Source organism: Babylonia areolata, chromosome 1, assembly GCF_041734735.1.
Source record: "Babylonia areolata isolate BAREFJ2019XMU chromosome 1, ASM4173473v1, whole genome shotgun sequence".
NCBI lineage: Eukaryota > Metazoa > Mollusca > Gastropoda > Neogastropoda > Buccinidae > Babylonia > Babylonia areolata.
The window spans coordinates 94,424,212-94,450,251 of NC_134876.1; the positions used below are offsets into that span (position 1 = coordinate 94,424,212).

The 26,040-nt window shown below is 43.8% G+C and overlaps 1 protein-coding gene across 1 annotated transcript in view; it reads right to left on the minus strand.

The window, feature by feature from the left end:
• Positions 1 to 1,930: 1,930 nt before the first annotated feature.
• The window catches only part of LOC143289677 (WD repeat-containing protein 90-like), a 45,549-nt gene continuing 21,439 nt past the window's right edge, over positions 1,931 to 26,040 (minus strand). The window contains exons 23-41 of the mRNA XM_076598727.1: positions 25,634 to 25,662; positions 24,897 to 25,037; positions 23,084 to 23,259; positions 22,539 to 22,760; positions 22,009 to 22,111; positions 21,381 to 21,455; positions 19,867 to 19,913; positions 19,039 to 19,198; positions 18,234 to 18,478; positions 15,818 to 15,953; positions 15,097 to 15,299; positions 13,673 to 13,762; positions 12,615 to 12,734; positions 10,819 to 11,041; positions 10,197 to 10,327; positions 8,762 to 8,941; positions 8,361 to 8,477; positions 7,421 to 7,505; positions 1,931 to 6,991 (exon numbers count right to left, since the gene is read on the minus strand). Of these exons, the coding sequence (XP_076454842.1) occupies positions 6,837 to 6,991; positions 7,421 to 7,505; positions 8,361 to 8,477; positions 8,762 to 8,941; positions 10,197 to 10,327; positions 10,819 to 11,041; positions 12,615 to 12,734; positions 13,673 to 13,762; positions 15,097 to 15,299; positions 15,818 to 15,953; positions 18,234 to 18,478; positions 19,039 to 19,198; positions 19,867 to 19,913; positions 21,381 to 21,455; positions 22,009 to 22,111; positions 22,539 to 22,760; positions 23,084 to 23,259; positions 24,897 to 25,037; positions 25,634 to 25,662 (2,638 nt within the window). The 3' untranslated portion in view covers positions 1,931 to 6,836. The remainder of the gene's footprint in view (positions 6,992 to 7,420; positions 7,506 to 8,360; positions 8,478 to 8,761; positions 8,942 to 10,196; positions 10,328 to 10,818; positions 11,042 to 12,614; positions 12,735 to 13,672; positions 13,763 to 15,096; positions 15,300 to 15,817; positions 15,954 to 18,233; positions 18,479 to 19,038; positions 19,199 to 19,866; positions 19,914 to 21,380; positions 21,456 to 22,008; positions 22,112 to 22,538; positions 22,761 to 23,083; positions 23,260 to 24,896; positions 25,038 to 25,633; positions 25,663 to 26,040) is intronic.

Below are 26,040 nucleotides of genomic sequence, written 5' to 3' on the forward strand. Positions count from 1 at the left end.
TCACTAATCACTCCATCATCCATGCCTACCCCCCCCCTTCTTTCCCATATATAATGTCCCATTTCCCTGTCTATCCCCCAAACCTTCCACTTTCCTACTAACCTGCCTATCCCCACAATTCCTCCATTCCCTATGCCCCATTTCCCTGTCTGACCCCCAATCTCTCCATCCCCTATGTCCCATTTCCCTGTCTGAACCCCAATCTCTCCATCCCTTATGTCCCATTTCCCTGTCTTAAGCCCCAATCTCTCCATCCCTTATGTCCCATATCCCTGTCTGACCCCCAATCTCTCCATCCCTTATGTCCCATTTCCCTGTCTGAAGCCCCAATCTCTCCATCCCTTATGTCCCATATCCCTGTCTGACCCCCAATCTCTCCATCCCTTATGTCCCATTTCCCTGTCTGAAGCCCCAATCTCTCCATCCCTTATGTCCCATTTCCCTGTCTGAAGCCCCAATCTCTCCATCCCTTATGTCCCATTTCCCTGTCTGAAGCCCCAATCTCTCCATCCCCTATGTCCCATTTTCTTGACTCCCAATCTCTCCATCCCCTATGCTGTCAGCTGAGGAAAGAGCGTTTACACAACCAGTCCGTGCATTTAGATCTCCTATTATCATCAGATCAGAATCTTTTGCCTGCTCGTGCAGATCTACAATGCACTGTTCCAGAACTTCTATGCCATATCCATGTTCTGCAGTATTCCAGTATTTACTGTCATACGGGTGGATGTATAGACAAATCAGGAAAACATTTTTTTCCAACTTAAGTAACAGTTTGTTTATTTCCAAAATCACCAAGTGTTCATATTTTACTTTGATTCTTTTCACTAACTTTGAAAATACCTTGCGTACAAACACAATAACCCCACCAGAGTTTCTGGCATTAGATGATAATTTAACTGCCTTAGCTACATATGTATCATAGTCCTTAAATGCATGGTAGTCGTATTTGTCTGAATTAACAAATGTTTCGTTCAGTGCGAAAATGTCATAGCACAAAAGTGATTTTATCACATCTTTAATGTCAAGTTTCTGCAACCAACCATTGCAATTCCACGTACATATTTTTATTTCATAAGGACCTTGGCCACACCCCTATTTAGGAAGACTTACATTTCTCCCTCTCCCCCCTGGATGTTGTCCACCACCTCTACCCCCCCTCTGCTGCTGACTTCGATCCCCGTTCGCTGGCCTGACCCATTGTTGCAGTGTGTGTATCTGTGTTCTCTTTTCTCGCGACCCCCCAGCCACTGACTCCGCGCGAGCCCTGTTCCGTGTGTTAACAGGGCTTCTTGTGTCTGACACATTGGCAGTGCTACGACCTTGCTGTGACTTGTTGCATTTATCTTGCAACGAATCCATGACGTCACGACCACAGTTCGGTTTCGTACCTTTCATATCTGGGTACTCCGATGTCAGGAGTAAGAATCGCTGAGCTACTGGGCTGTGTTCGCCTTCATCACTGCGACGACCCTGAAGTGGAGGAAAGTTCGCCTGATTACAGACAAACGCTTCGTTCGTCAGGTCCGTACTTTGGTCCTCGGCTGTACCCCGTTTCTCTGCTGTCCCCCGGTCCTCAGTTCTCCTCCGGTCCTGGTCCTCCGCTGCCCTCCGGTCCTCTGCTGCCCTCCGGTCCTCCGCTGCCCTCCGGTCCTCAGCTGCCCCTGCCCTCCGGTCCTCCGCTGCCCTCCGGTCCTTCGTTGCCCTCCTGTCCTCAGTTACCCGCATCTTGGTGTTCTTTCTTCCCCTTTCCTTGTCGTCGCCATGGTCTCCAACGTCTGCATGACTAAACTGAAATCTCCTCAGTTCCTTCACTTTCTTTTTTTCAAGGTCATATGTGAAGACCCCTTCTGTCGTTTATCAGTTTATCAAATCTGAACTTTGGTTTCTGACCAGTATTGTACAAGTCCTTTGCTACATTTCTGAGTCCTTGTCGTTTCTGTCGCACGGTTTCGGAAAAATCCTCCCGAACATATACATTGTTGAATCGGTCTGATGAGCTCAGATTGCAAGCATTCTTCAAAATCAGTGTCTTTTGTTTACAAGACAGCAATTTCACAATGATAGCAGTGTCTTTTTGAGTTCTGTGTGCTCTTTCTATCATAATGTCTTCTGTGATCCCCATTCCATCTCGAATCACTGCCTTCACCTGTCTCTCACAGTCATCCCAGTTCTCTTTCTCCTGTTGTTTCTCCATTCCAAAGAATAACAGATTGTTTCGTCTGCTGTGGTTTTCAAGGGAGTCACATTTCTGGCTGATCGATTTCAACTCATCATGTAAAAATTCGTTCTCTTCTTGCAAATTGTCACAGAGTGATCTCAGATTCCCGATTTCCTCTTGAAGCAGCTGGCACTTTTCATTAATCTTGTTGATCTGTGCAGTCACCGAAGTCTTCACGTCAGTCATGGATCTCTGTAACTGTTCTGCCTGCTTGTCTTGCTTCTCTTCTATTCTTTGAATGCAGACTTGTATGTCCTGTATTCCCTTTAGGAAATCCTGTAGCCCTAGAGCTGTTTGCTGTTCACCAAACTGCCCTACTAAGTCGGTTCCTTCCTTGACTCCAGTGCCTCCAACGTCAGTCAGGGAAGTATCCACTCCACATCGTTCTTTTTCAGGTGAGTTTGGACCAGGGTTGGACTCAATGTCCCCACAGGCCAACAGGTAGCATGCCATGAAAATAACAGCAACAGCAGTCAACACACCAAAATACGACTGTTTGTACTCAACTGTAGTTGATCGCTGAAAAACAGCAACCTGGGTGGCGAAAAACTCACAGTCCGTCTTCACGTACACAAAGTGTCTTTCCACGGTACCACATCCTCGAACGAGGAACAACACACCCACTGGCCGAATAATATTGGATTTATGGAATAAAATGTTTATCAGGGTGATAACAAACTTGCCTGTCACCTGCCGGTGCTGCAACGCACTCGCTGGCATGATACTGGTCTCACACAATTACCTAGAATGTCCTGGAAATCATTGAAAATTAGAAAATTTCACCATCAAACTGTAAGCACGTCGCCATGTTCCATCGGCGCGACCTGGGTTTGGATATGTCTGGTTGCAACAAGGCGTTGGTTGTGAGCAAACATTTTTGTCATTAGTTAAGCAAAGAATGAAAGATATATTTATGCAGGAGTGGGACGAGTCAGTAATGTCTAAAGATATATATCATAACTACAGACTGTTTAAAACTGGTTTTCAGTGTGAGCAATATTTTGAATATGTGGATAAAAAGTGTTTTAGGGACTGTTTAGTAAAATTACGGCTTGGTTTGCTCCCAATAAATGGATCATTTTTTAGAAGAACATTCAAATGTAATTCAAATTACGCATGTAAACGTTGTAATGTAATCGAAGATGAAAACCATTTTATAAACAATTGTGTCCTTTACAATGACCTGCGGCAAAAACATCTGAACTCTGAAGGTCAATCGTATGTTCACTTGATGAAGAATGGTTCTGTTTACAGTATTCGTAAACTATGCGTTTATATATTTAATGCCCTGAAGATATGACAGGAATTCTGTGACAACAATGATGAAAGTTAGAATTAATTTACAATGCACGAGAAGCACTTTTGTTCTACAGGTTAAGTTAGTACGTATTTTACATTTTGTTGTGGTTGAGTGATCACCATATTGTGTACTTTTGACCTCTTTCTAGGGGCCGGAGGCCTGGAGATTAAAGTTTTGTTCTTGTTCTTGTTCCATCCCCTATGTCCCATTTTCCTGTCTGACCCCCAATCTCTCTATCCCCTATGTCCCATTTCCCTGTCTGACCCCCAATCTCTCCATCCCCTATGTCCCATTTCCCTGTCTGACCCCCAATCTCTCCATCCCCTATGTCCCATTTCCCTGTCTGACCCCCAATCTCTCCATCCCCTATGTTCCATTTTCCTGTCTGACCACCAATCCCTCCATCCCCTATGTCCCATTTCCCTGTCTGACCACCAATCCCTCCATCCCCTATGTCCCATTTCCCTGACCACCAATCCCTCCATCCCCTATGTCCCATTTTCCTGACCACCAATCCCTCCATCCCCTGTCTGATTCCCAATTCCCTCCCTCTCCTCTCCCCCACCCTGTCCCATTTCCTTTCTGACCCGGGTTTTTTCGGCATCAGTGTGTTTCCCGTCATTAATCCCCTTTCACTCTATCACATCCTTCCTACGTTTTATTCCTCTCAGATCCTCACTCCCTGTGTCATCCCCTTCCCTATGTCCTATTTCCCTGGCTGGTCCCCAGTCTCAACATTGATGTCAGTATATACACTGCAATTGTTTGGATGCTGCCTTGGCATTTATAATATATCAAACACATAAATTATGTATGGTATGTTATTTGAAGATCTATGGACTACAATAGAAACTTGCTTTGTATGAAAATGATACATTATTGGAAGACAGAACTCTCTAATTGTCTAGATATTTCTGTCAAAAACTTGGCAGAAGTATTCCGAGTTCTGTTTTCCAATAATATATCATTTTCATACATAGCATACTAGTTTTCTTTCATCATTTCTGAACAACAACAACAAAAGTAGTATGTGTATTCCAACTCTATGCCCTTAACAGGCAGATGTTAAAAAAGAGAAAAATTATGAAAACTTAAAAATGGTAAAGGTGTACTTTGCTCATCCTACATGTATACAAGAAAAGCAAAATGGTTATCAAACTATAGACAAAGATCAAACCCACTTCTTGTTAAAAATGTTTTTCACCAATCCATAAGTAAAATCACCAGTACCACAGTAGGAATGTTTGCTAACATCTTGCAACAACAAACGCTGAACAAAACATCCAGACAACTTGCACCTAACCAGAAATTAGAAAAATCTACAATTAAATTAATCAGCTAAACATCTAAAATTGAGTGTATCAAACAAATAATGATTACGTGTGAGCAGACTGAACAGGTATAGATTCAGCACCTGTACCCATCTTGCAGTTTTAAGCTGTTGCCTACATGCACAGTTAGATGAACTTACACAGACTCTTTATTCAAAATTAAAAGGACATGTGCATGCCAAAACTAAATCTAGTCATACACATGTTGCTCCAGATTATGAGGTGACATGTCAAAATTTGAGGTGAACGTGAATAGAATTCCTCTTGCAGAGTTGAGAGAATATGACCCAGCATGTCAAGAAGCATTCCTTTTCAATGGATACAGCCTGGACTTGATAGGGAAAGAGAAAGTTTTTTTTATTTTTTTTTTAATACGACTAGGAATAACTTTAAACTAAATCCAATGAAATTAAAACTGTGACTAATTCAATGCACTGAAAATTCCCAACAAAGATGACAAAAGATGCTCAAATGTCCTGTAGCTGAGACATTCTACTTGGCTTAGCTCAAAATACTAAGGTATATACTGTAAAGTATTTGAAACTAATAAAGCAATAAACAGAATACAAAATATTTTAGTTTACAGAAAGAAATTATGAGCAATGCTAACAATTTCTGAGATTCTTCTAAAACACAAAAATAATTTAAGATGTGCCTAAAACTTACAATGTGTTAAAAAAAAATTGTTTAGCTGCAACACACATGCGCGCGCACACACACACACACGCTCCTGTCTACCTGTTCATGCTTTCAACAGACAGCTATGTGCCTTTCACACCCAGCTCTTCATACTGGAAGTGTTTACACTGGCAGAGACATAATTTTGATTTCACGTCCCATGAAGTGAACATACATAAAGTAATATGAAAATATGACACCACACACACTATTAAATTAATGCGTAAATAAATGTGAATTCAAGCAAAAAATTACCAGTCACACACATAAGCAAACATCTGAATTTTCTATAAACTACTTCAGATGGAATTGTTTGCCCTGCAGTGTTTTAGGGGATATTTTACAGCACCACTACCAACTGGCAAATTTGTTAATAAGACAATAACTATAAAATAAGTTTTGAAATCAGATAATTTTGTCATGAGAGACTGAAGCAGAATCTGCACACTTAACTGACAAGTAATATATATATATGATAGTCAGTCGTGTCCGACTATGACCATCACAACAGCAGAGGAGGCAACTGCTATTCCGACTATTGGGGCTAGAATTTGATTATAGTGGAGAGTGTCTTGCCCAAGTTACATCCCCACTCTCTCAGCCAAGAGGGTTTCAGGATAGTCGGCGTTGGGATGGTTCCCAAAGGCCAACTAGCTCACAAGGCTGCAGCACTAAGAGCCAGTGCAATTTTGCCTCCTAGTTTGAGAGTCATAGTCCTTCACAAAAGACTAAGCTGTAAATGGTTTCCCATTGACTGGAGAAACCATTAATAATACAGCTCTCACTTTGCTGTTGGCCCAAATGTAAACTTATGTCAATCTGTGATATAAGCCGAGTGTTGGGCCTGACAAGTAATATATATCAATATTATGAATTCAGTCTATCAACATTAAAACTAACAGATAAAAAGCACAGCAGTTTGAAATTACATAGGATGATTTAATTTAGGAATCTTTACACAGATGTGGTCAATGGCTTATAAAATGTAGCATCACTTTTCACCAGGTCTTTGAAAATACAACATCAGCCTTCACCAAGTCTCTTTCGGGTTTGATCAAGTCCCATAACTCACCAACCACAAGGCGGACTACAAGTCCAATTTGTTCACAACACTTCACCATCTTCGACAACATATGGACAAAGACCTCTGCTTTCACACAATGATGATGCCTCATTCACTCAGAAAGAATCACTTAGTCAGTCAGTGTTTCTATCAAGTTTTCACTCTAACCAAGTCAACGCTAGCGACTTTCTCACTACTATCACAATAACAACGAAGCTTGTGTCGGGCACAGAGACGCCAGCCTCATAACATGATGTCCCACACCAGGATCTGTCCATGAGCAGCAGTAACCAGCTGGCTGCCATCAGGGGTGAAACATGTCTGACACACTGAGTCGTCGTGGGAGACAAAGTCCTGGAAACTGCCCTCGTAGTAATCCATCAGCTTCAGCACACGTTCTGCACACCATGACGGATGAGACCCAATTATATCAACAATATATTTCATACGTTTTTTTTCTCTATTCATTAAAAAGTCATCTTTTTTTTGTGTGTAAAATCCACAACAATTTGTTGATCTAATTGTATGATATTTAGATTTTCAATTTTTTTCACTCATCCATAACAATTTGTTAATGTAATTGTTTTAAGTGATTTTTCAGTTTATTCTGTTATTCATTTATTTTAGCATTTGTTTTTGTACTGTAACAAAGGGTGATGAGAAACTGACAATTACTCATTTTTAATGGAAATAAAATCATGGCAAAAAAAAACAACAAAACCCCCCCCCACAAAAAACAACAAATTAAAAAAAACCTAAAAAAAAAGAAAGAAAAAGAATTATTACAAATGTTTCAGATGCACAAACAATAAAAAAAAAAGTCTCACCGTTGACACCAATGGCTATGAGGGGGCTGTCAGGTGACAGGTCTAAACAACGTGCCCAGTGAGTCAGGGAAGCTGTTCGTAACACCTGCGCATCACACACAGTAAAATATCTCATACATATTGTTCTAGTTTTGATTCTAAAAATACATTAAACTGCTTGAATACATTGGAGGTATTTTGTGCAAAAATATAGTGTGACATCTGAATATACCAAAGGGTCTGCATTTAGGGTTGCTTGGTATAATTAATGTTTAAAGCTGGCAGGTGAAATCTGACACATCACTTATAACCAGAACAATATATTTTCTTAACGAAACAAGAAAGAAAAGAAGAAAAGGCCAGCACAGATTCTGTCCTGGACATGCACAAGGTAGTAAATGACGGAAAGACTAACCCACTTTCTTTACAACAGACCCAAAAGCACACTAGATCTTGACAAACTTTTCATCTTTTCAGAAATAGACAAGAACCTGACAGTTTCAGTTTCAGTTTCTCAAGGAGGCGTCACTGCGTTCGGACAAATCCATACACGCTACACCACATCTGTTGAGCAGATGCCTGACCAGCAGCATAACCCAACGCGCTTAGTCAGGCCTTGAGTGCATGCTTACATATTTGTGTACCTATGAAAGTGGATTTCATTTTACGTAATTTCGCCAGAGGACAACACTCTCGTTGCCATGGGTTCTTTTTCAGTGCGCCAAGTGCGTGCTGCACACGGGACCTCGGTTTATCGTCTCATCTGAAAGACTAGACGCTCAGTTTGATTTTCCAGTCAAACTTAGGAGAAAGGGCGAGAGCGGGATTCGAACCCACACCCTCACGGACTCTCTGTATTGGCAGCTGAGCGTCTTAACCATTCTGCCACCTTCCTCCACCTGACAGAAAGCATGAACATGCATGTAGCATCTGAGTCAGTCTCTCAAGCCTTCAAACTGACCTTCCGCTGAGAAAGACTGTAGAACTGTAGGCACTTGTTCATCCCATACCCTGTGTACACAACAATGTCTGGCTCCTCTTGAGAAAACTTGGCCAGTGAAGCAGGAAGCACCGAGTACTGAAACAGAAAAAGTCACACAGAACTGTATGTCAATTCCAATGTGTGCCATCACATACATACCAATATCTTCTAACATATGCGCAGATGAACCTGTCCTTTGATGGTCTTTCTACAAATCTTTCTACAAATGCAGTCTTTTGATTACTTCTGTCTTGAACAAACTGTCATTTCTGCATGAAATTGTGTTCATAAAACATATATTCTTTTATTCACTTTAAAACTTTCCCATCCAGAAAAAAACCCTGTTCTAATTCACCTTTAATCCACAATAATTTTCATACCTGAGTTTTTCCTTTGATGGGAGCTCCGTCAGGCGCAAAGGCTGGGGCAGGGAACGTAAGCCAATCGACGAGGTCACAGAGGTCACGACCCCAGTCAGCTGACCAGATGCTGACCCGCCGGTCGGCACTGCAGGCCAGCCAGAGCTGTGGTGAAGACACTCCGGGGTCCATGTCACAGGGCTGACCACACAGACAGCATCACGGCATGAGCAGAGTTCACGCTTCATTCTGCACCCATTGTGCGGTGCAGTCTAACTGCCCTTTTGCACATCGAACATCTTTTGCTGTGGCCACCCTGTTCACTCTGGCTTTCACTTGCCCTATTTATTCTGCACTTGTGGCCCAAGCTTTCCATGTTGCTAACAATGAGATGAATGTCAGTCAAGTTAAAGGTGGAATAAATTACCATTCTAAAATATATAAAAATTTGCACGGCCAACCTTGTCAGGTTAAGGCAAACTGATATTAAAATCAAACTTACAGTATTGGAAATCGAAACAATAATTATTCGATACATATAATCATGTTCTCAAAAATACTGTGCTTTACTGGATAATGTTGCAGCTCGGTTATAAGTTAAAGACCCATTCACCTTATGCAGCCATCAAGGCAGCGGATTCATAATCACTGTGTTGAAGGCTCAGCATGGGAAAGCTGGGCCAAGTCCTCTCCCTTTGCCATTTTACCCTTCTCCAGCCTAAGTCAGGTACACAATCACACTTGAGTGGTGTGAAGAATCAAGAGTAAAATGCACACTGGCGCAGAACTCCAAAGCCTAGCTGACTCTGACATGGCCCACGGCACCTCTTGACGTAGTGAGTTACTGTAAAAAGCAGGCTCAGGTTCTGAATGAGTTGTTTCCGTTTTCAGTTTCAGTTTCTAAAGGAGGCAATACTGTGTTCGGACAAATCCATATATGCTACACCGCATCTGCTAGGCAGATGCCTGACCAGCAGCATAACCCCATGCGCTTTGTCAGGCCTTGAGTGCATGCATACATATTTGTGTGCCTGCCCGAGTAAATTTCTTCTCCAGAATTTTGCCGGAGGACAACACTCTCATTGCCATGGGTTCTTTTTCAGAGCCCCAAGTGTGTGTTGCACACAAGACCTTGATTTATTGTCTCATGAATGACTAGACTCTCAGTCTGATTTTCCAGTCAAACTTGGAAGGACGAGAGCGAGATTCGAATTTAGACCTTCATGGACTCTGTACTGACAAATGAGCGTCTTAACCATTCCGCTACATTCCCCCTCTGAATGAGTTAAGGTGGTGCTTGGTGTCTTTTTTTAAAACCCAGGTTCTACGGCATGTAGAGTTAAGACATGTTGAATTCTTGAAGAACATATAAAAACTAAGACAGCTGTGAGACTGAAAGTTCCTGCCATCTATATGGGCCTATACATACCCATAGGATGGATGACCAATGTCATACCTTCAGCACAGGCACATCAATGGTGGTGACAGGTGCTCCCTTGTGATCTGTGATGACACGCACCGTCATGCCACTGGTGGGACTGCTGACCGCTATCAAACCATCGTGACCCCCAGACAGGATCATGCCCCCTGAAACATGCCCGGAATATAAAGACACATACTCTGCACACATGGCATAAAGGTTACTGGGTTGAGCATCCATTTCTGTGGCTTGTTTTCAAAAATGATGGAGCGAAAAGTAACACCAGTTCAGAAACTCCCAAGAAATTATTCCCACCATTAAATACTGCATGTCTGGAAACAGTAAAAATGCAATTAAAATAGCCATGCTTAATCTCGGGCCCAGATCCAGTTCAGGTGATATCATGAGGATACAATATTTGTGGTCAGTTACATTCCAGGTCTTACGAAGAAGCAAGATTTTGCGGATAAATTATACTCAAGGTCCTGTAGTGAAGAGGTCACAACGACAGATCTACTACACTCACAGATAAGAGAATGCGACAAACCTGAATTGTTTCTTCACTATCTTTTCATGTGAAAGCGTGTGTATGTGTATATATGTATGAGTGTACCGATATACGTACACAGCCAACAAAACAAACACAACCCATTCTCACCATCAGCAGAGAAAGCGATGGCTGTAACAGCAGCAGAATGCGGGTGAAGCTTCAGCTGCATCTCCACAGCGTTGACGTCAAAGACGCGCACAGTGCCGTCCCCGTAGCCTGCCGCCAGACTGGGGACAACCTGGTTCTCCTGAGGGTCGTTCTCATCCTGACTGTCCCCCAGCACTGCCGGTGCTTTCAGGGTGGCGGGAGCAAAGGCCACACAGTTACACACCTGTAACAGTTTTCACCAGTTCTCTTTGAATTCACTGGGGTCAGTGTCTTCAGATTTTCAATAAGATTTTTCTCTTTTTTTTTTTCCTTCTTTTTTACGAATGAAATAATTTGATGAAATGGGACATATTCAAAAGTATCCAGCATCTTGCGCATGTCCTTCTGTTTGTGAGTATCTGAAGCCCTCAGTTCCAAAGTTCAGCATTAGAGGCAAAAATTATATTAACCCGGAGAGCGCGATGAGCCACGATCGTGGCTTTCCCGGTAAAGTGCGATGGGCCACGATCGTGGCTCTGTTTACATAAGGTCCGACATCGTACGGCTATGCTCGGCAGCCTTCGTAAAACTGCCTCGTTCTGGTGTTACTGCCTCCCTGCTTGTGTTTGCACAAACTTTGACCGAGTTTATAAGTCCAGATCTTCGTATTTTTTGTAAACAATGAGTGACACTGAAGTTGAAAAAGCTCAGGAAATGAGTGACCTTGTCACTAGTGATGATTCATTTGCTGACAGGGATTCTGGTGAAAACGGCTTTGTTATTTTGACACTTGGGCATGCTGGCTTGCTTGTTGTTCATTCAGTTTTGTGTCTCCAGCCACAAAAACTGGGGGGTGGGTGATGGGGGTGGGGAGGGGTGGTAAAGTGGGTTAGGCATGGGTCTATTGTGATTTCTTGACCAAATCAAGCTAGAAAACTGGAAATTATTTTGATTTAAAGCATTCTTGCTGCTTTTGAAAGCAACATGAGCTAAAAGAAAACATTTATTTCTCTTTTTGCCTGTGATTGCATAAAGTATTGTAGATGTGCACGTGCGTGGCGTCGGTGGGTGTGTCTCAAACAAATAATACAGTGCTTATAATTTCATTGTTTCAGTTATATTCATTTCATGATTCTGCAGCCAGAACATTTTCTGCACAGTTTAATGCCAATTTTGAGATTTTGACTCTATAAAAGATGTGAAAATACCTATAAACATTGTGGTTGACGTTTTTGGAAAACAAGTTTGCAAAATTTGTTGTTTATATCCTGTGGAATATCTCCAACTACTTACAAGGTACAGCCTTTTTCTTACTTTTATCTGATTCTTCATTCACTCTACTTTCCAAAAATGTATAGGTTTACCTATTTATTCTTACTGATAAGCATACAAATGCCCCAAATCAGAGCACAGGTAGCGGAGGCAAACTATCCCTTTGTTTTAAGCATGATTTCTGTAAGTATGTTTTATTATATCCAGCACTTTGAGGGTTAAACAAGAGACAAAATGATTACATTCCCAATTTTACTCAAAAACAATGAGGTTTTATATCTTTTATTAAAAAAAGAAGAAAATAAAGCAAAAGAAAAAAAAAGCATGATATAAGCTCAGGCTTGTTGCTCAAGTTTTTCTTTACTGAATATTGTATTTTGTCTCTTTTCTTGATATTAAAATGGTTAAACCAAACAATAAAAACATAAAATAAAGAATTTCAAAACACTTCACTCGAAAGAATTAAGTATTTCAGTGACAACTTAACCAATCATGCAACAGTTCAGAATGATGCCAGCAGTAAAGTCTAAAGCCAAGACCCCCACCTGGTCCTTGACCTGGAACTGCAGGGCCTGTTCTTTGTTGCGCAGCACCCAGACCCGAACACTGCCGTCTGCTGAACTGGTGGCCATCAGGCCTCCTGGGGCCATGCTGATGCCCGTCACCTGAAAGGCATCAGGTTTCCAGTGCAATTAACCCGTCACTTTAATGACTAGAAAGACCATACCAAACAACTCAAGACAGAATGGGAACCATTAAATCTGTTACAATAATCATCACAAGGCATTAACTCCACCTCAGCCTCTTCAGCCAGCTTAAACTTAAGGACAGAAAGCGGTACTGCCAAGAAATGGCTCAATTTTGAAGGAAAAAAAAAGTGCAATAAAAGTGGCACTAGACCAGATTGGAACAATTCCTTTGATCTTGTTCCTCTGTGAATGGACTTCCATTTCCTTTGAAATAAAGGGATTAAATATTCTCTGTAACTTTCCACTTTCTTTACTTTTTTTGAGTTGACTGACTACAACACTAGGATGGAGCTGATTTCCTGTGTCAATCAGGTTTCAGTCATGCAATAATACACACTCATACAGACATGTAACATTGCACGTGTATGACAATTTTGTTCACCAAGCCATGTAGGCAGACATATTCCGTTTTAGGGGATGTGATGATGGGTATGTTTTTGCTTCCATAACCCACCAAACGCTGACATGGATTACAGGATCTTTAACTTGCGTATTTGATCTTCTGCATCTATACACACATGAAAGGGATGTCTGCACATTTTTTGACCTGGAAGATCTGAAAAATCTCCATCCTTTACCCAGCAGGCTCCGTTACCAAGATTCTAACCCAGGACTCTCAGACTGAAAGTTGAAACTTCAACCATTCAGCGATTGCGCCCGTTTAATTCTTTCTCTTTCATTTGCAAGAAAAATCTAAATACAAATTCAAAGCTTCAGAAATAAGAAATACTGTGTCCACATTTATATGCAATGCTATCTTCCATCCTGTGTTCTTTGCTTCCATCCTCTGTCCTTTGAAAACATGATAATTTACAAACAAAACCTATTTTGGTCTCTGAACTCAAGACACAAACCTGCTTTGCGTGTCCGGAGATCAGTCTGATGCTGGTCCGTTCCTGCCAGTTGATGTACCACAGAGTTCCACACCTGGTGCCTACAATGCCCTGTTCAACACATCACATCAACTCTGACAACTAACCAACACACAGGTTCTACATGCATGCAATACAGAGAAGAAAGGAATGAGGCAAAAAGAAAAGAAAAGAAATATGGGACCACAACAAAATATGACTTCTTTGACACATTCTACAGTCAAGAAAAGAATACATGTTTCCTTTAGCAGAATGGCTGGCTGTACCTTGGCGAAACTAGCTAAGACTGCACAAGCAAGGCAGCAGCAGCCATTTGTGCCACAGGGCACAAAGGATTAAGTTAGTAAATGTTGTTCTTCAAGTCAAGCTACCCTTTCATGAATGCATCTGTGACTGTATCACTAAACAAACACTGCATAACAGAGTCATTCAACTTCACAAATTCTTCCACAGCATATATTCTGAAAAGAAAAACAGGAATGGGGTGTGGGTGTGGGTGTGGGGGTGGGGATATTAATAATAACAATAACAATAATAATAATAATGGTATTTATATAGTGCTGAATCTTGTGCAGAGACAAATCAAAGCGCTTTCGCACCTGTCATTCACGCGCATGCATAACTCTAAAACTGCAGAAACTAAAGACAAGGAAGAGGCAGGGAAGGGGCAGTTTTGTGAATACATCTATAACATAGAGTGCTGATCTTGTACTTTATTCAGTGTGAGACAGGGAGCCAGTGGAGATGTTGCAAAAGAGGAGTGATGTGCTCAGATCTTTTCTTTCTGAGAACGAGTCGGGCAACAGAGTTTTGTATGCGCTGAAGGGACTGAATGGATGAAGCAGGCATATTACCAACATGCCTCTTTGGAAGGACCTTAAAAAAAAAAAAAGGTGAACATTGAAAAAACTGTGAAATGATGTCCTACATAACTCTCAAGGAATTCTTCTTTTTCTTCTTCTTTGTTTGTGAGCTGCAACTCCCACATTCACTCTTTTGTACACGAGTGGGCTTTTACGTGTATGACCGTTTTTACCCCACCATGTAGGCAGCCATACTCTGTTTTTGGGGGTGTGCATGCTGGGTATGTTCTTGTTTCCATAACCCACCGAACGCTGACATGGATTACAGGATCTTTAACGTGCATATCTGATCTTCTGCTTGCATATACACACGAAGGGGGTTCAGGCACTAGCAGGTCTGCAGATATGTTGACTTGGGAGACTGGAAAAATCTTCACCCTTTACCCACCAGGTGCCATTACCGAGATTCAAATCAGGGGCCCTTAGATCGAAAGTCCAACTCTTTAACCACTCGGCTATTGTGTCCGTCTCTAACGGAATAAAAACACACAAAACAATCAAGAAGCCCAGACCCTTTCCATTCCATCCAGCCAGCCCACTGACCATTTCTAGGGCGTCATCAAAACGAGCGCTGACGACAGCTCCGTCCAAAGTCATCTCATCCTCCATGATGAGCCCCATGCTGGCCGGCACACGGCCGGCTGCACCAGGCATGCGCATCTGACCCACCCCTTCCACCGCCCACAGGCGCAGGTGTCCCTCACTACTGCCGATCAGCAGCTTTCCCCCGCCACTTGTCACACAGTCTGTGAAAACACATGTCCACCACAGTGCTACTACACTGCTTTTCATTCATTCATTCATGTGATGTGATATGTGTGTGTGTGTGTGTGTGCGTGTGCGTGTGTGTGTGCGCTATGTCTGTATGTATGCCATTATCTTTTTTTATCAAAATAATAATGCACTAATCAACTACATTTAGTACGATGTATGACACACCCAACAGCCATGACGTTATTTCATCAGATTTCCTTCGAGAAGCCCAGTCACTATTTCCTAACAGCACAGTGGGATAAAAACGTCTGAGGGAATCATAGCACATGGCAATGAAGTGTAGTACAGCCATGGAATATACACATATGAACAAAACGGAACATTTAAAAAATCAGCAAGAATCCATAGGAAAAGAAAACAAGCCACACTAATATAGAGTTTAAAAGCTCATATTCAATATCCAAATTTTTTGTCAGAAACATAACCTCTACTGGTTCCCCCTAAAATAATATCTATCTGCTAGTTTCAAGCTGAATGTTGAATGACTCACTGATTTCACCCCCGTCAGCGTCCCAGTGCATGAAGCATGAATTGTGCCGTGTGTCCCACGCCGACACCTTGCCGTTGCTGGAGGTTACAAACAGAGTGCTGTCCCCTGTGTATTCCAACCCAGTGAAGGCAGCCTCCTGTCACACAAAAATATCCTTGACCCATCCCTTCCAACAGTCTGTGTCACCCACCCTGTCCCATTGACACACCCCTTCCAACAAACAGTGTCACCCACCCTGTCCCATTGACACACCCCTTCCAACAAACAGTGTCACCCACCCTGTCCCCTTGACACACCCCTTCCAACAGTCACCCACCCTGTCCCCTTGACACACCCCTTCCAACAGTGTCACCCACCCTGTCTCCTTGACACACCCCTTCCAACAGTGTCACCCACCCTGTCTCCTTGACACACCCCTTCCAACAGTCAGTGTCACCCACCCTGTCTCCTTGACCCACCCCTTCCAACAGTGTCACCCACCCTGTCTCCTTGACACACCCCTTCCAACAGTCAGTGTCACCCACCCTGTCTCCTTGACCCACCCCTTCCAACAGTGTCACCCACCCTGTCTCCTTGACACACCCCTTCCAACAGTGTCACCCACCCTGTCCCCTTGACACACCCCTTCCAACAGTCAGTGTCACCCACCCTGTCCCCTTGACACACCCCTTCCAACAGTCAGTGTCACCAACCCTGTCCCCTTGACACACCCCTTCCAACAGTGTCACCCACCCTGTCTCCTTGACACACCCCTTCCAACAGTGTCACCCACCCTGTCCCCTTGACACACCCCTTCCAACAGTGTCACCCACCCTGTCCCCTTGACACACCCCTTCCAACAGTGTCACCCACCCTGTCTCCTTGACCCACCCCTTCCAACAGTGTCACCCACCCTGTCCCCTTGACCCACCCCTTCCAACAGTCACTGTCACCCACCCTGTCTCCTTGACCCACCCCTTCCAACAGTGTCACCCACCCTGTCCCCTTGACACACCCCTTCCAACAGTCAGTGTCACCCACCCTGTCCCCTTGACACACCCCTTCCAACAGTGTCACCCACCCTGTCCCCTTGACACACCCCTTCCAACAGTCAGTGTCACCCACCCTGTCTCCTTGACACACCCCTTCCAACAGTGTCACCCACCCTGTCCCCTTGACACACCCCTTCCAACAGTCTGTGTCACCCACCCTGTCCCCTTGACCCACCCCTTCCAACAGTGTCACCCACCCTGTCCCCTTGACACACCCCTTCCAACAGTGTCACCCACCCTGTCCCCTTGACCCACCCCTTCCAACAGTGTCACCCACCCTGTCTCCTTGACACACCCCTTCCAACAGTGTCACCCACCCTGTCTCCTTGACCCACCCCTTCCAACAGTGTCACCCACCCTGTCCCCTTGACACACCCCTTCCAACAGTCTGTGTCACCCACCCTGTCCCCTTGACCCACCCCTTCCAACAGTGTCACCCACCCTGTCTCCTTGACACACCCCTTCCAACAGTGTCACCCACCCTGTCTCCTTGACCCACCCCTTCCAACAGTGTCACCCACCCTGTCCCCTTGACACACCCCTTCCAACAATCAGTGTCACCCACCCTGTCCCCTTGACACACCCCTTCCAACAGTCAGTGTCACCCACCCTGTCCCCTTGACACACCCCTTCCAACAGTGTCACCCACCCTGTCCCCTTGACACACCCCTTCCAACAGTGTCACCCACCCTGTCTCCTTGACCCACCCCTTCCAACAGTGTCACCCACCCTGTCTCCTTGACACACCCCTTCCAACAGTGTCACCCACCCTGTCTCCTTGACACACCCCTTCCAACAGTGTCACCCACCCTGTCCCATTGACACACCCCTTCCAACAGTCTGTGTCACCCACCCTGTCTCCTTGACACACCCCTTCCAACAGTGTCACCCACCCTGTCTCCTTGACCCACCCCTTCCAACAGTGTCACCCACCCTGTCTCCTTGACACACCCCTTCCAACAGTGTCACCCACCCTGTCTCCTTGACACACCCCTTCCAACAGTGTCACCCACCCTGTCCCATTGACACACCCCTTCCAACAGTGTCACCCACCCTGTCCCATTGACACACCCCTTCCAACAGTCTGTGTCACCCACCCTGTCCCATTGACACACCCCTTCCAACAGTGTCACCCACCCTGTCCCCTTGACACACCCCTTCCAACAGTGTCACCCACCCTGTCCCATTGACACACCCCTTCCAACAGTCTGTGTCACCCACCCTGTCCCATTGACACACCCCTTCCAACAGTGTCACCCACCCTGTCCCCTTGACACACCCCTTCCAACAGTGTCACCCACCCTGTCCCCTTGACACACCCCTTCCAACAGTGTCACCCACCCTGTCCCATTGACCCACCCCTTCCAACAGTCCGTGTCACTCACCTTGTCTCCTTGCTGTTTCAGCAGTTCATCAGGAACATTGGCCTGGTGCACGGAAAGGGACGCATCCCGGGAGGTTTCATCCAACAGCCAGAAACACAAAGCGCTGTTCTCACCCACACTAGCAAACTCGTTGACAGTGAAGGGGTCCCATCGCAAGCTGTTGATGGCCTCGTCCGTTCTGGCACTGGTCAGCACTGTGTAGGAAGCCGTGGACCATACCACCACCTCACTGTCTTGATAGTCGCCTGCACATGGGATTCACACACATCAAAAACCCTGCCTGTTGGGGGTTTATGCGAAGGTCAGGCGTCCGCTGCCTTTTATTTTTAACAGCAGATGTAGCGTACATGGATCAGTCCATATGCTCTGAACCTTCTTGAAACTGAAACTCACACATGCTCACATACAGATGTGTGCGCATGCATCTAACCATATATACTCATTCAGAGTGAAAATGCTACTGATAATTGTCTAACTGGCAGTCTCAGGACACAGTATGTGAAAAGGAGATAAAAACACTGTATTTGATGCAATAAAACATTTCAAACAACTATTTCATTAACAAAGGTTTACTTTATTTTTGTTCCAAGGTTACTATCACGATTCAAACAAATATACACATCAGTTGATTAGTCTGATCTTTTGTCGTGCAGTTTTCCTATTTATTCATAAATTCACCAAATGTAAATGCAACCATTTCATTTCTGCCCTTCCACGATTTAAGATCCAAACAATTAACTCAACCATAAGTAAACAGAAAAAAACGATAGCCTCAAATAAAGGCAACAGCCATCCATCCACGCACCCACTGTAACGAGGAAGCGATCATCCCTGGAGTATGCCATACACACCACCTGATGCTGGTGATGGGTGAGCACCTTTCTGCAGGTATGGTCTGACAAATCCCACACACACACCTGGCACGGGCTGCTCTCGTCAAACGACCCACTGGCAGAAGCTAACATCTGGCGAATAAGAACAGAAACCATTATCACTGGCCCAGTCCAGATTTGTGTGACCAGTGGTATGGAGTTTTATTGTGCATTTGTGGACACATAAATGGGAAGCATTTGTTTGCACTCATCTGCACCTGTGTGTGTGCGTGTGTGTGTGTATGAGTGTATGCCTGTGTATGCATGTGTATCTGTGTGAGTGTGCACATGCGTGCATGTATGTGCATGCGATATATGTTATCATTCATGGCACATACGCTGTGTCATTATGGGTTCCTTCAGCAATTTTACATAAATCACAAGACTCTGTCATCATAAAAGTGGGCATCTTAGTCATCTGTCAAAGTAATCTGGAGTCACTGCTGAAATTAAGCCAACATAATTCCTTTTAAAACTGTTACAATTACGTAACCATATTTCCTGTTTAAGGTTTCGTGCCTGGTCTGGTTTATACAAGCCTTTTTATTCTGACACAAACGAAACACCAAGAAGCCGTTCTGAACTTCCATTATTTTTTGTTCCTTTACAAGATTGTGATTGTGCACAAAGTGTTTGTTGGCAACAAGATTATTTGTTAAACCTGACAGTTTCTGTTTTTAATATTTGACCAGCATCTCTTCTGGGATTGTTTGTGTGAAGTGTTGTATGGGAGTCGATGAGTAATGAGCTACATCACCAACCTGATGGTCGTTTTGCACAGCAAGTGTGGAGATCTCTTCCGAGTGACCTGGGACATTCAAAACACAATGAGGGGAACAGTGAATGCAAGCCCTACAAAGTAAACAGCACAAATGACAGTATTTGTTTCAACTTTGGGACAGAGTGGAGCATTTGTGTGTGTGTGTGTGTGTGTGTGTGTGTGTGTGTATGCATGTGTGTGTGTGTATGCATGTGTGTGTGTGTGTGTGTGTGTGTGTGCACGCGCGCGTGTGTGTATACTGCAATCATGTTCAGTACATTTTTTCCCCTTTTGAGACAAAAGCTGCTTGTGCATCTGTACGTGTGTGCATGCATGCATTCGTGCGGGCGTGTGTGTCAGGCATGTGTGTTTGTTTCTGCATTTGTGTATGTCTGTGCATTTAAAAAATCAAGCTGTGACGATCATCACCATCATGATCAATTTATAGACCTAATCTAAATGAAGTCCTAAACACTTTATAATTCATAGGAGGAACCAGCCGCCGTAGCAAAGTGGTTCGTGTTGCGGACTGACGGCTGGGAGGACGCGGGTTCGAATCACAGCGGAGGGTGGTTTTTCGGCCGGTGGCCGGCTCCTACCCAGAGTTGAGTGTGCTGTGGGCTTAAATGGGGAGACTGGGACCACACAGTCGAGTGTCATCCACTTCAAGGATGCGTCTTTGGGTGTGTTGCTCTAATTACCTGACCAACACTGCAAGTGTCTGTATCTCTCGGGCCTGGTTAATGCCGGGATATCATTATGACAGGAAGCGTAGAGTACAGCCTTGTCACGCAGTCCCAAACCAAAATGGACCTCCATAGCAACATCGTCATCATCATCGTCGTCATCCTTCTCCTTCATCGTCATCAATATAAACAAAATAGTCTCAAAGTCTGTGACCTTTCATGCCCTGCTCTCATGGCGACCTCAGTTTCGATACCCCTCCACTTCCGTGCTTGGGGTGAGTCCTGTCAATGTCATCAGTGTCAGCAGATTCATGGGGAGCTGTTGTTTGAGGGACGTGGTGGCGGTCTCCACTCTGGGAGAGACGCTCACTCAGCCTGGCTCCGCGACTAAGCCATTACTGTCGTTAGTAGGGGGCTTAGTAGGTGGTGTCCTAAGTACGTTAAAACAGAACAGGCACCACTGAACACCACCGAAGTGACTCAGCAGCAGTGCAGGGTCTCCTCTGGTGTGTGGCCTCCTGGCGACCTAACATCGATGGTTCCCTGTGGACTGCCGACGCTGGAACTGCGACGGACGAACCCGGGTGTGGCCGTGCATGGGGGTATCTAAATGAGCGGTGTGGGAGTAATGCCACTGAAACGGCGCAGATGATGGGGCAGCAAAAAAAAAAAAAAAAAAAAAAAAAAAAATCATAGGAGGAAGGAGGCTCATTTACCAGCACAAATATCACGAAAGAAAAGGAAATGAAAACAATATCAGTATCATTTACTTTTTTCCCATTCAAGACCCAAACTATGTCAAAATCATAACGTTCAATGTTTTTCTCACCCTGAAGATGTGTTTGTTTTCCAGTGCTGAGATCTTCTATCACCAAAACAGAACCGCTGGAGTACACAAACACTCCTGTAACACACAGGATATTCCATCAACCAGGTTGATCCATGCTTGTTCATCACAGCATCTTCATGTTTCCTTGTCCAGAGCACAACCTTGTTGAAAGAATCAAGGCTTCAATATTTCGAAAGGAAAAGATTAGACTAACCAAAAGTTTTGCATCTAAAATTCCTACACACTGACAAATTTATAATACCATTCTGCACAATTCTTTTTTAAGCGCTTTTCTCACTTCTACCCCACTACTGACATACCCAAACTGAATCCTGTCACTGTAACTAGGTCAAGATAATGATCATGCACTGAAAAATGTACATTCACGTATTTGTACTGTTGACTGTTGCCTTCCAAAATGTCTTTTCAAGTTCAAGCATGAACACATTCAAAATTCCTCACACACATGCACGCACAAATGCACTCATGCACACTCACACACACACCATTCAGGAAGGTCAGATACTGCAAAGAGAGAACCAGTTTAGTAAAGCAAAAGGGTGGATGTTGTGGACGATTTATTATACTTAAAAGCAGGACAGAAGCAATACCAGAACAGAACTCTGACCTGAGTCTGGGCACCATATCATGTTGTCTCGGCCGTTCCCGTTGTAACCAATCACACTGGACAACTGTAGCCCAGCTTGGTTTGGAGGGGCTGTATACCGACGCTGAAAATGGAACCCATCAATCACCAAATGTACTAGAAATGACAGGAATTTCAAGTTTCTTGTCTGATATTTCCATTGAAAAGCACAGTTGTAAAGGAAAAAAGTGAAAAAAAAAGCAATCACCCAATCATACATGTGAATGAGCTGCAGGAATGACCTGATGTCTAATAAACACTAAAGCAAAAAATGTAATATATAAAAACTAAGATACTTGGGTACCTCTCTGATATTTCCAAAATTTTTTTTTCATTGTATTTTTTTTTTTATAACATTTGCAACTCAGCTCAACCCCATGCGTATGCATTGGGTGACAAATTTCTTTCTTTATTTCATCTGAAAGACATATGTCACTTTTGAGTCTCATTCTTGTTCCTGAAAGTTCTATGACTGACAACATATCAAAGACGAATAAAGACTGGAATTTTACCGGTGCCAAGCCATAGGCCTTGTGCCTTGCAGTAAAGTGTTTCTGGCATGATGGTTTCACTGGCTTTGATGACTCCCCTGCGGCAACAGGTTTCTTTGGTCGCCTTTTCTCTTTCTCCCTGCAGGCCTGGGTTCGGGGCTGGGGCTGGTGAGGGGAGTGCTTTGTGAAGGCATCACTCCTGGTCTGGACCTTTGATGTGGACAGATCTAAAAACTGCCGTACCTGTCACAAAACAAAACAAAAACAGCTTTTCACAGAAGCAACAACAATATTTTCTGTTTTAATCTGACAATTATTCAGTCACCTCACTTTATAACAACTAAGAATCTGATTCATGAATGACTGTGCCTTCTAGAAAATATAATTTACTGTTCCTTTTATTTTGCTTCTTGCAAACATGACCATATTGAAAGTTCGTAACTTCATTCAGCAATGGCTTGCTAATTCCAAAGTTACATTCAAGTTTTACACAGCAGTAATTTGACCACGCCTAATACACACTTTCTCTCACATTATCATCGTTCACGGAAGCCATCTCCACTTACGAGCTGTTCAGTCGCCTGATCCTTGACAGGACGTCTGTCCATGTGACCTGTGGTCTCTGCAGCGTAGCCATACGGACGACTGTCGGGAGTGGGCTGGGTGAAAAAAGCTTCATTGGCAAGCATGGAGGAGGGAGGGGCATCAGGGTCAGAGACAACAGTGTCCAAATCCATGTCATCTGCAGCACAGAGAAAGAACAGATCAACTGTGGTTAGCTGAAAAAAAAAGGATAAGGTTAAAGATCCCATAGCCTTATATGGTCATCGGGGCAGTGAATTCATAGCCACTGTTTCTAGGGCTCTGCATGGGAAGGCAGGCGCGGGCCCAATCTTCTCCTTCCCCTGTTTTAACCTTCCCCAACTCACGAGATGCTGGACCAAGACTATCTATGTGACAGATGGACCCATGTCTAAACAGATGGCTCTGCTAAGAGTGCTGCAAAAAATGGTGGCGGGGGTCTTCTCATTAAATTCCCAGATAGCAGCCGTCTCACTAAGTCCATCCCTACAAGTCAGCTGCCCACAAACTACAGGCGGAGGCTTGTGCACTGCTTCATACAGCACATACTCTAAATTCCAGAGAAGAGCTGCCTATGCACACAGTCATCCTGACGGACTGCAATTCAGTGCTGCAAAGTCTCCTTGCAGGAGAAGAAAGCCAGATCCTGCAAGACATCAGGCAGGCACTGGGGACATTGAGCCAGTGGACAGTGCTGACCCTTCAGTGGATCCCATCGCAATGTGAAGTCAGCGGAAATGAGGAGGCTGACAGGCTGTCAAAGGTGGGCAGCAAAATGGAACAGACTGTCCATCCTGTCTCCTATAGAGAAGCACGTGCAATCCTGAAGAGCCAGTTCAGAGAGCAATGGAGAAACAAACACCAAGCTGGATTGGAGGAGGATGCTCTATGGACATTAAACACAGCACAGCAAGTAGTCCTCTTCCAACTGAGAACTGGGCATTGTAGGCTCCTTTCACACCTCTTCAGACTGAGACTGTCCCCTACTGATGAATGCCCATGCGGCACAGGTTCGCAGACACCAGAGCACCTAGTACAGTTCGGCCCAACTTGTGGTGCACTGAGGAGGGAAACCTGGCCCTGTGCAGTGGAACTCCATGAGAAGCTATTGGGACCACCTGCTGCACTGCGGCAGATAGCGGACTTCGCGCTGCAGACTGAAATGACAATCTGACAGCATGACCTGGGGAACACAGAAGAAGAAGAAGAACCTTCCCCAACCATTATTATCATTAACCAAGTCAGGTACCTATTCACACCTGGGTTGAGAGAGGAAGATTGGAGTAAAATGCCTTTCCCTAAGACACAAAACCAGGCCAAACTGGGGGATCAAACCTGACCACTGGATCAAAAGTCCATTGCCTTTCTGATTCTGCTATGCTGCCTCAGCAGTTTACTATGGCCAGAAAAAAACCCAAACATGTTCAGAGACAGATGAAAAAAAATATTTAAAAAAAGAGAAGAAAAGAACAAAGTACTGTGTATTCAGTTTGTGCCAATTGTAGACATATTTGTTTCCTTTCTTTTTTATTTCCGAAAAAATGTACTCAAAAAGGCACATGAACAAATGCTCTTTAAAAAATAAAAAAGATAACAAATTTGTCTTTCAAAATGCCTTCATATCTGCCATATTTTACATTTTTTTCCCCCTTTAAAGATAAAAAGGTGGGCTTTTTTCCAACCTTATTTCACATCTGCTGTGAGTATACTGATTACCCCATATATTTAGCTCTGTCTTTTAAAAGCTAAGTCCAAATGAGAGCTTGGCAAACCAGTCCAGTACAGAATGACCCTTACCCCCATTGTGTATGGAGCTGAGATCTTCCACTCTGGCTGTAGGGTAGGAAATCTCCATGGGCTGGGGCAAGGAGGAGCGCGGGAATTCTGACTGAGAGTAGTTCAGTGACTGGGGCACACTTCCTGGGACAAAGTGGTCATCTGGAAACAGTGTAGGTGGTTCCACATGAATGTTCATGGCTTCCTGAGTGATGTTTACAGGAAAGAGAGAGAGACTGACAAATCTCCTTTAAAGTGTCTTCAAACAATATGTGAAAACAGAATTGTGTATTTCTTACAATGTACCATGCTGGGAAGTGGCTGAATTTCTTAACCAGTTCATGAATTCTGTTCAGGAATAATGATAATAACAATAAATAACGAACTCACTATCATTAGGGTGACTGTGTCAAAAGCTAAACATGGAGACATATATTGCTTCATCTGAGTGCATGCTGTGTCTTTGTGTTTATGCTATTATCTATATTTATGTGTATCAAGCAGAGAAGGTGAGACGTGTCTGAGATGAGAATTTAAGCTAGCAGTAAAGTGATTCTGACAAAACCTTGAAATTCAAAAATTGATACCAGCTTAAGACATGCAAGCACATCTCATCAACAATACAACACAACAAGTAAGACAAAACAATACATTACGTGTAGGAACTGTCTATAAAGCTATTTCTTCTTTATAACATGTATCTATAACAAAACAACCACCCCCCCAACAAAATTTATAAAATATTCAAGGTGTCTTACCTGCATCTTCTGCTGACAGCATTCTGCCCCTGAAAGTGAAAGAGGGCATTATGATATGACATTTTGTGAATTAACATAAAATCAAACTGAATAAAGCATTCTGTTTCTACAAATATCTCACTTCTTCTATTCTGAGCAGTTAAAGGAATCTGCTTCACACAACAAAGTTGAATACATATAGGATCCTTTCCCCCTCGAATTATCGTAAAGTTCGGTCTATTGAGCGCACTGGTATATAAGCCGCACCCACTAAATTTTGGAAAAAATTGAACTTTATACATACATAAGCCGCACCGGTTTATAAGGCGCACTTATTTCCGGTACCGGAACACATACTGATACTACAGAAAAGCTGTCGATACTGTAAGTCTTGAAATAAACACAAGCGGGAACAACACAAAGAAAAG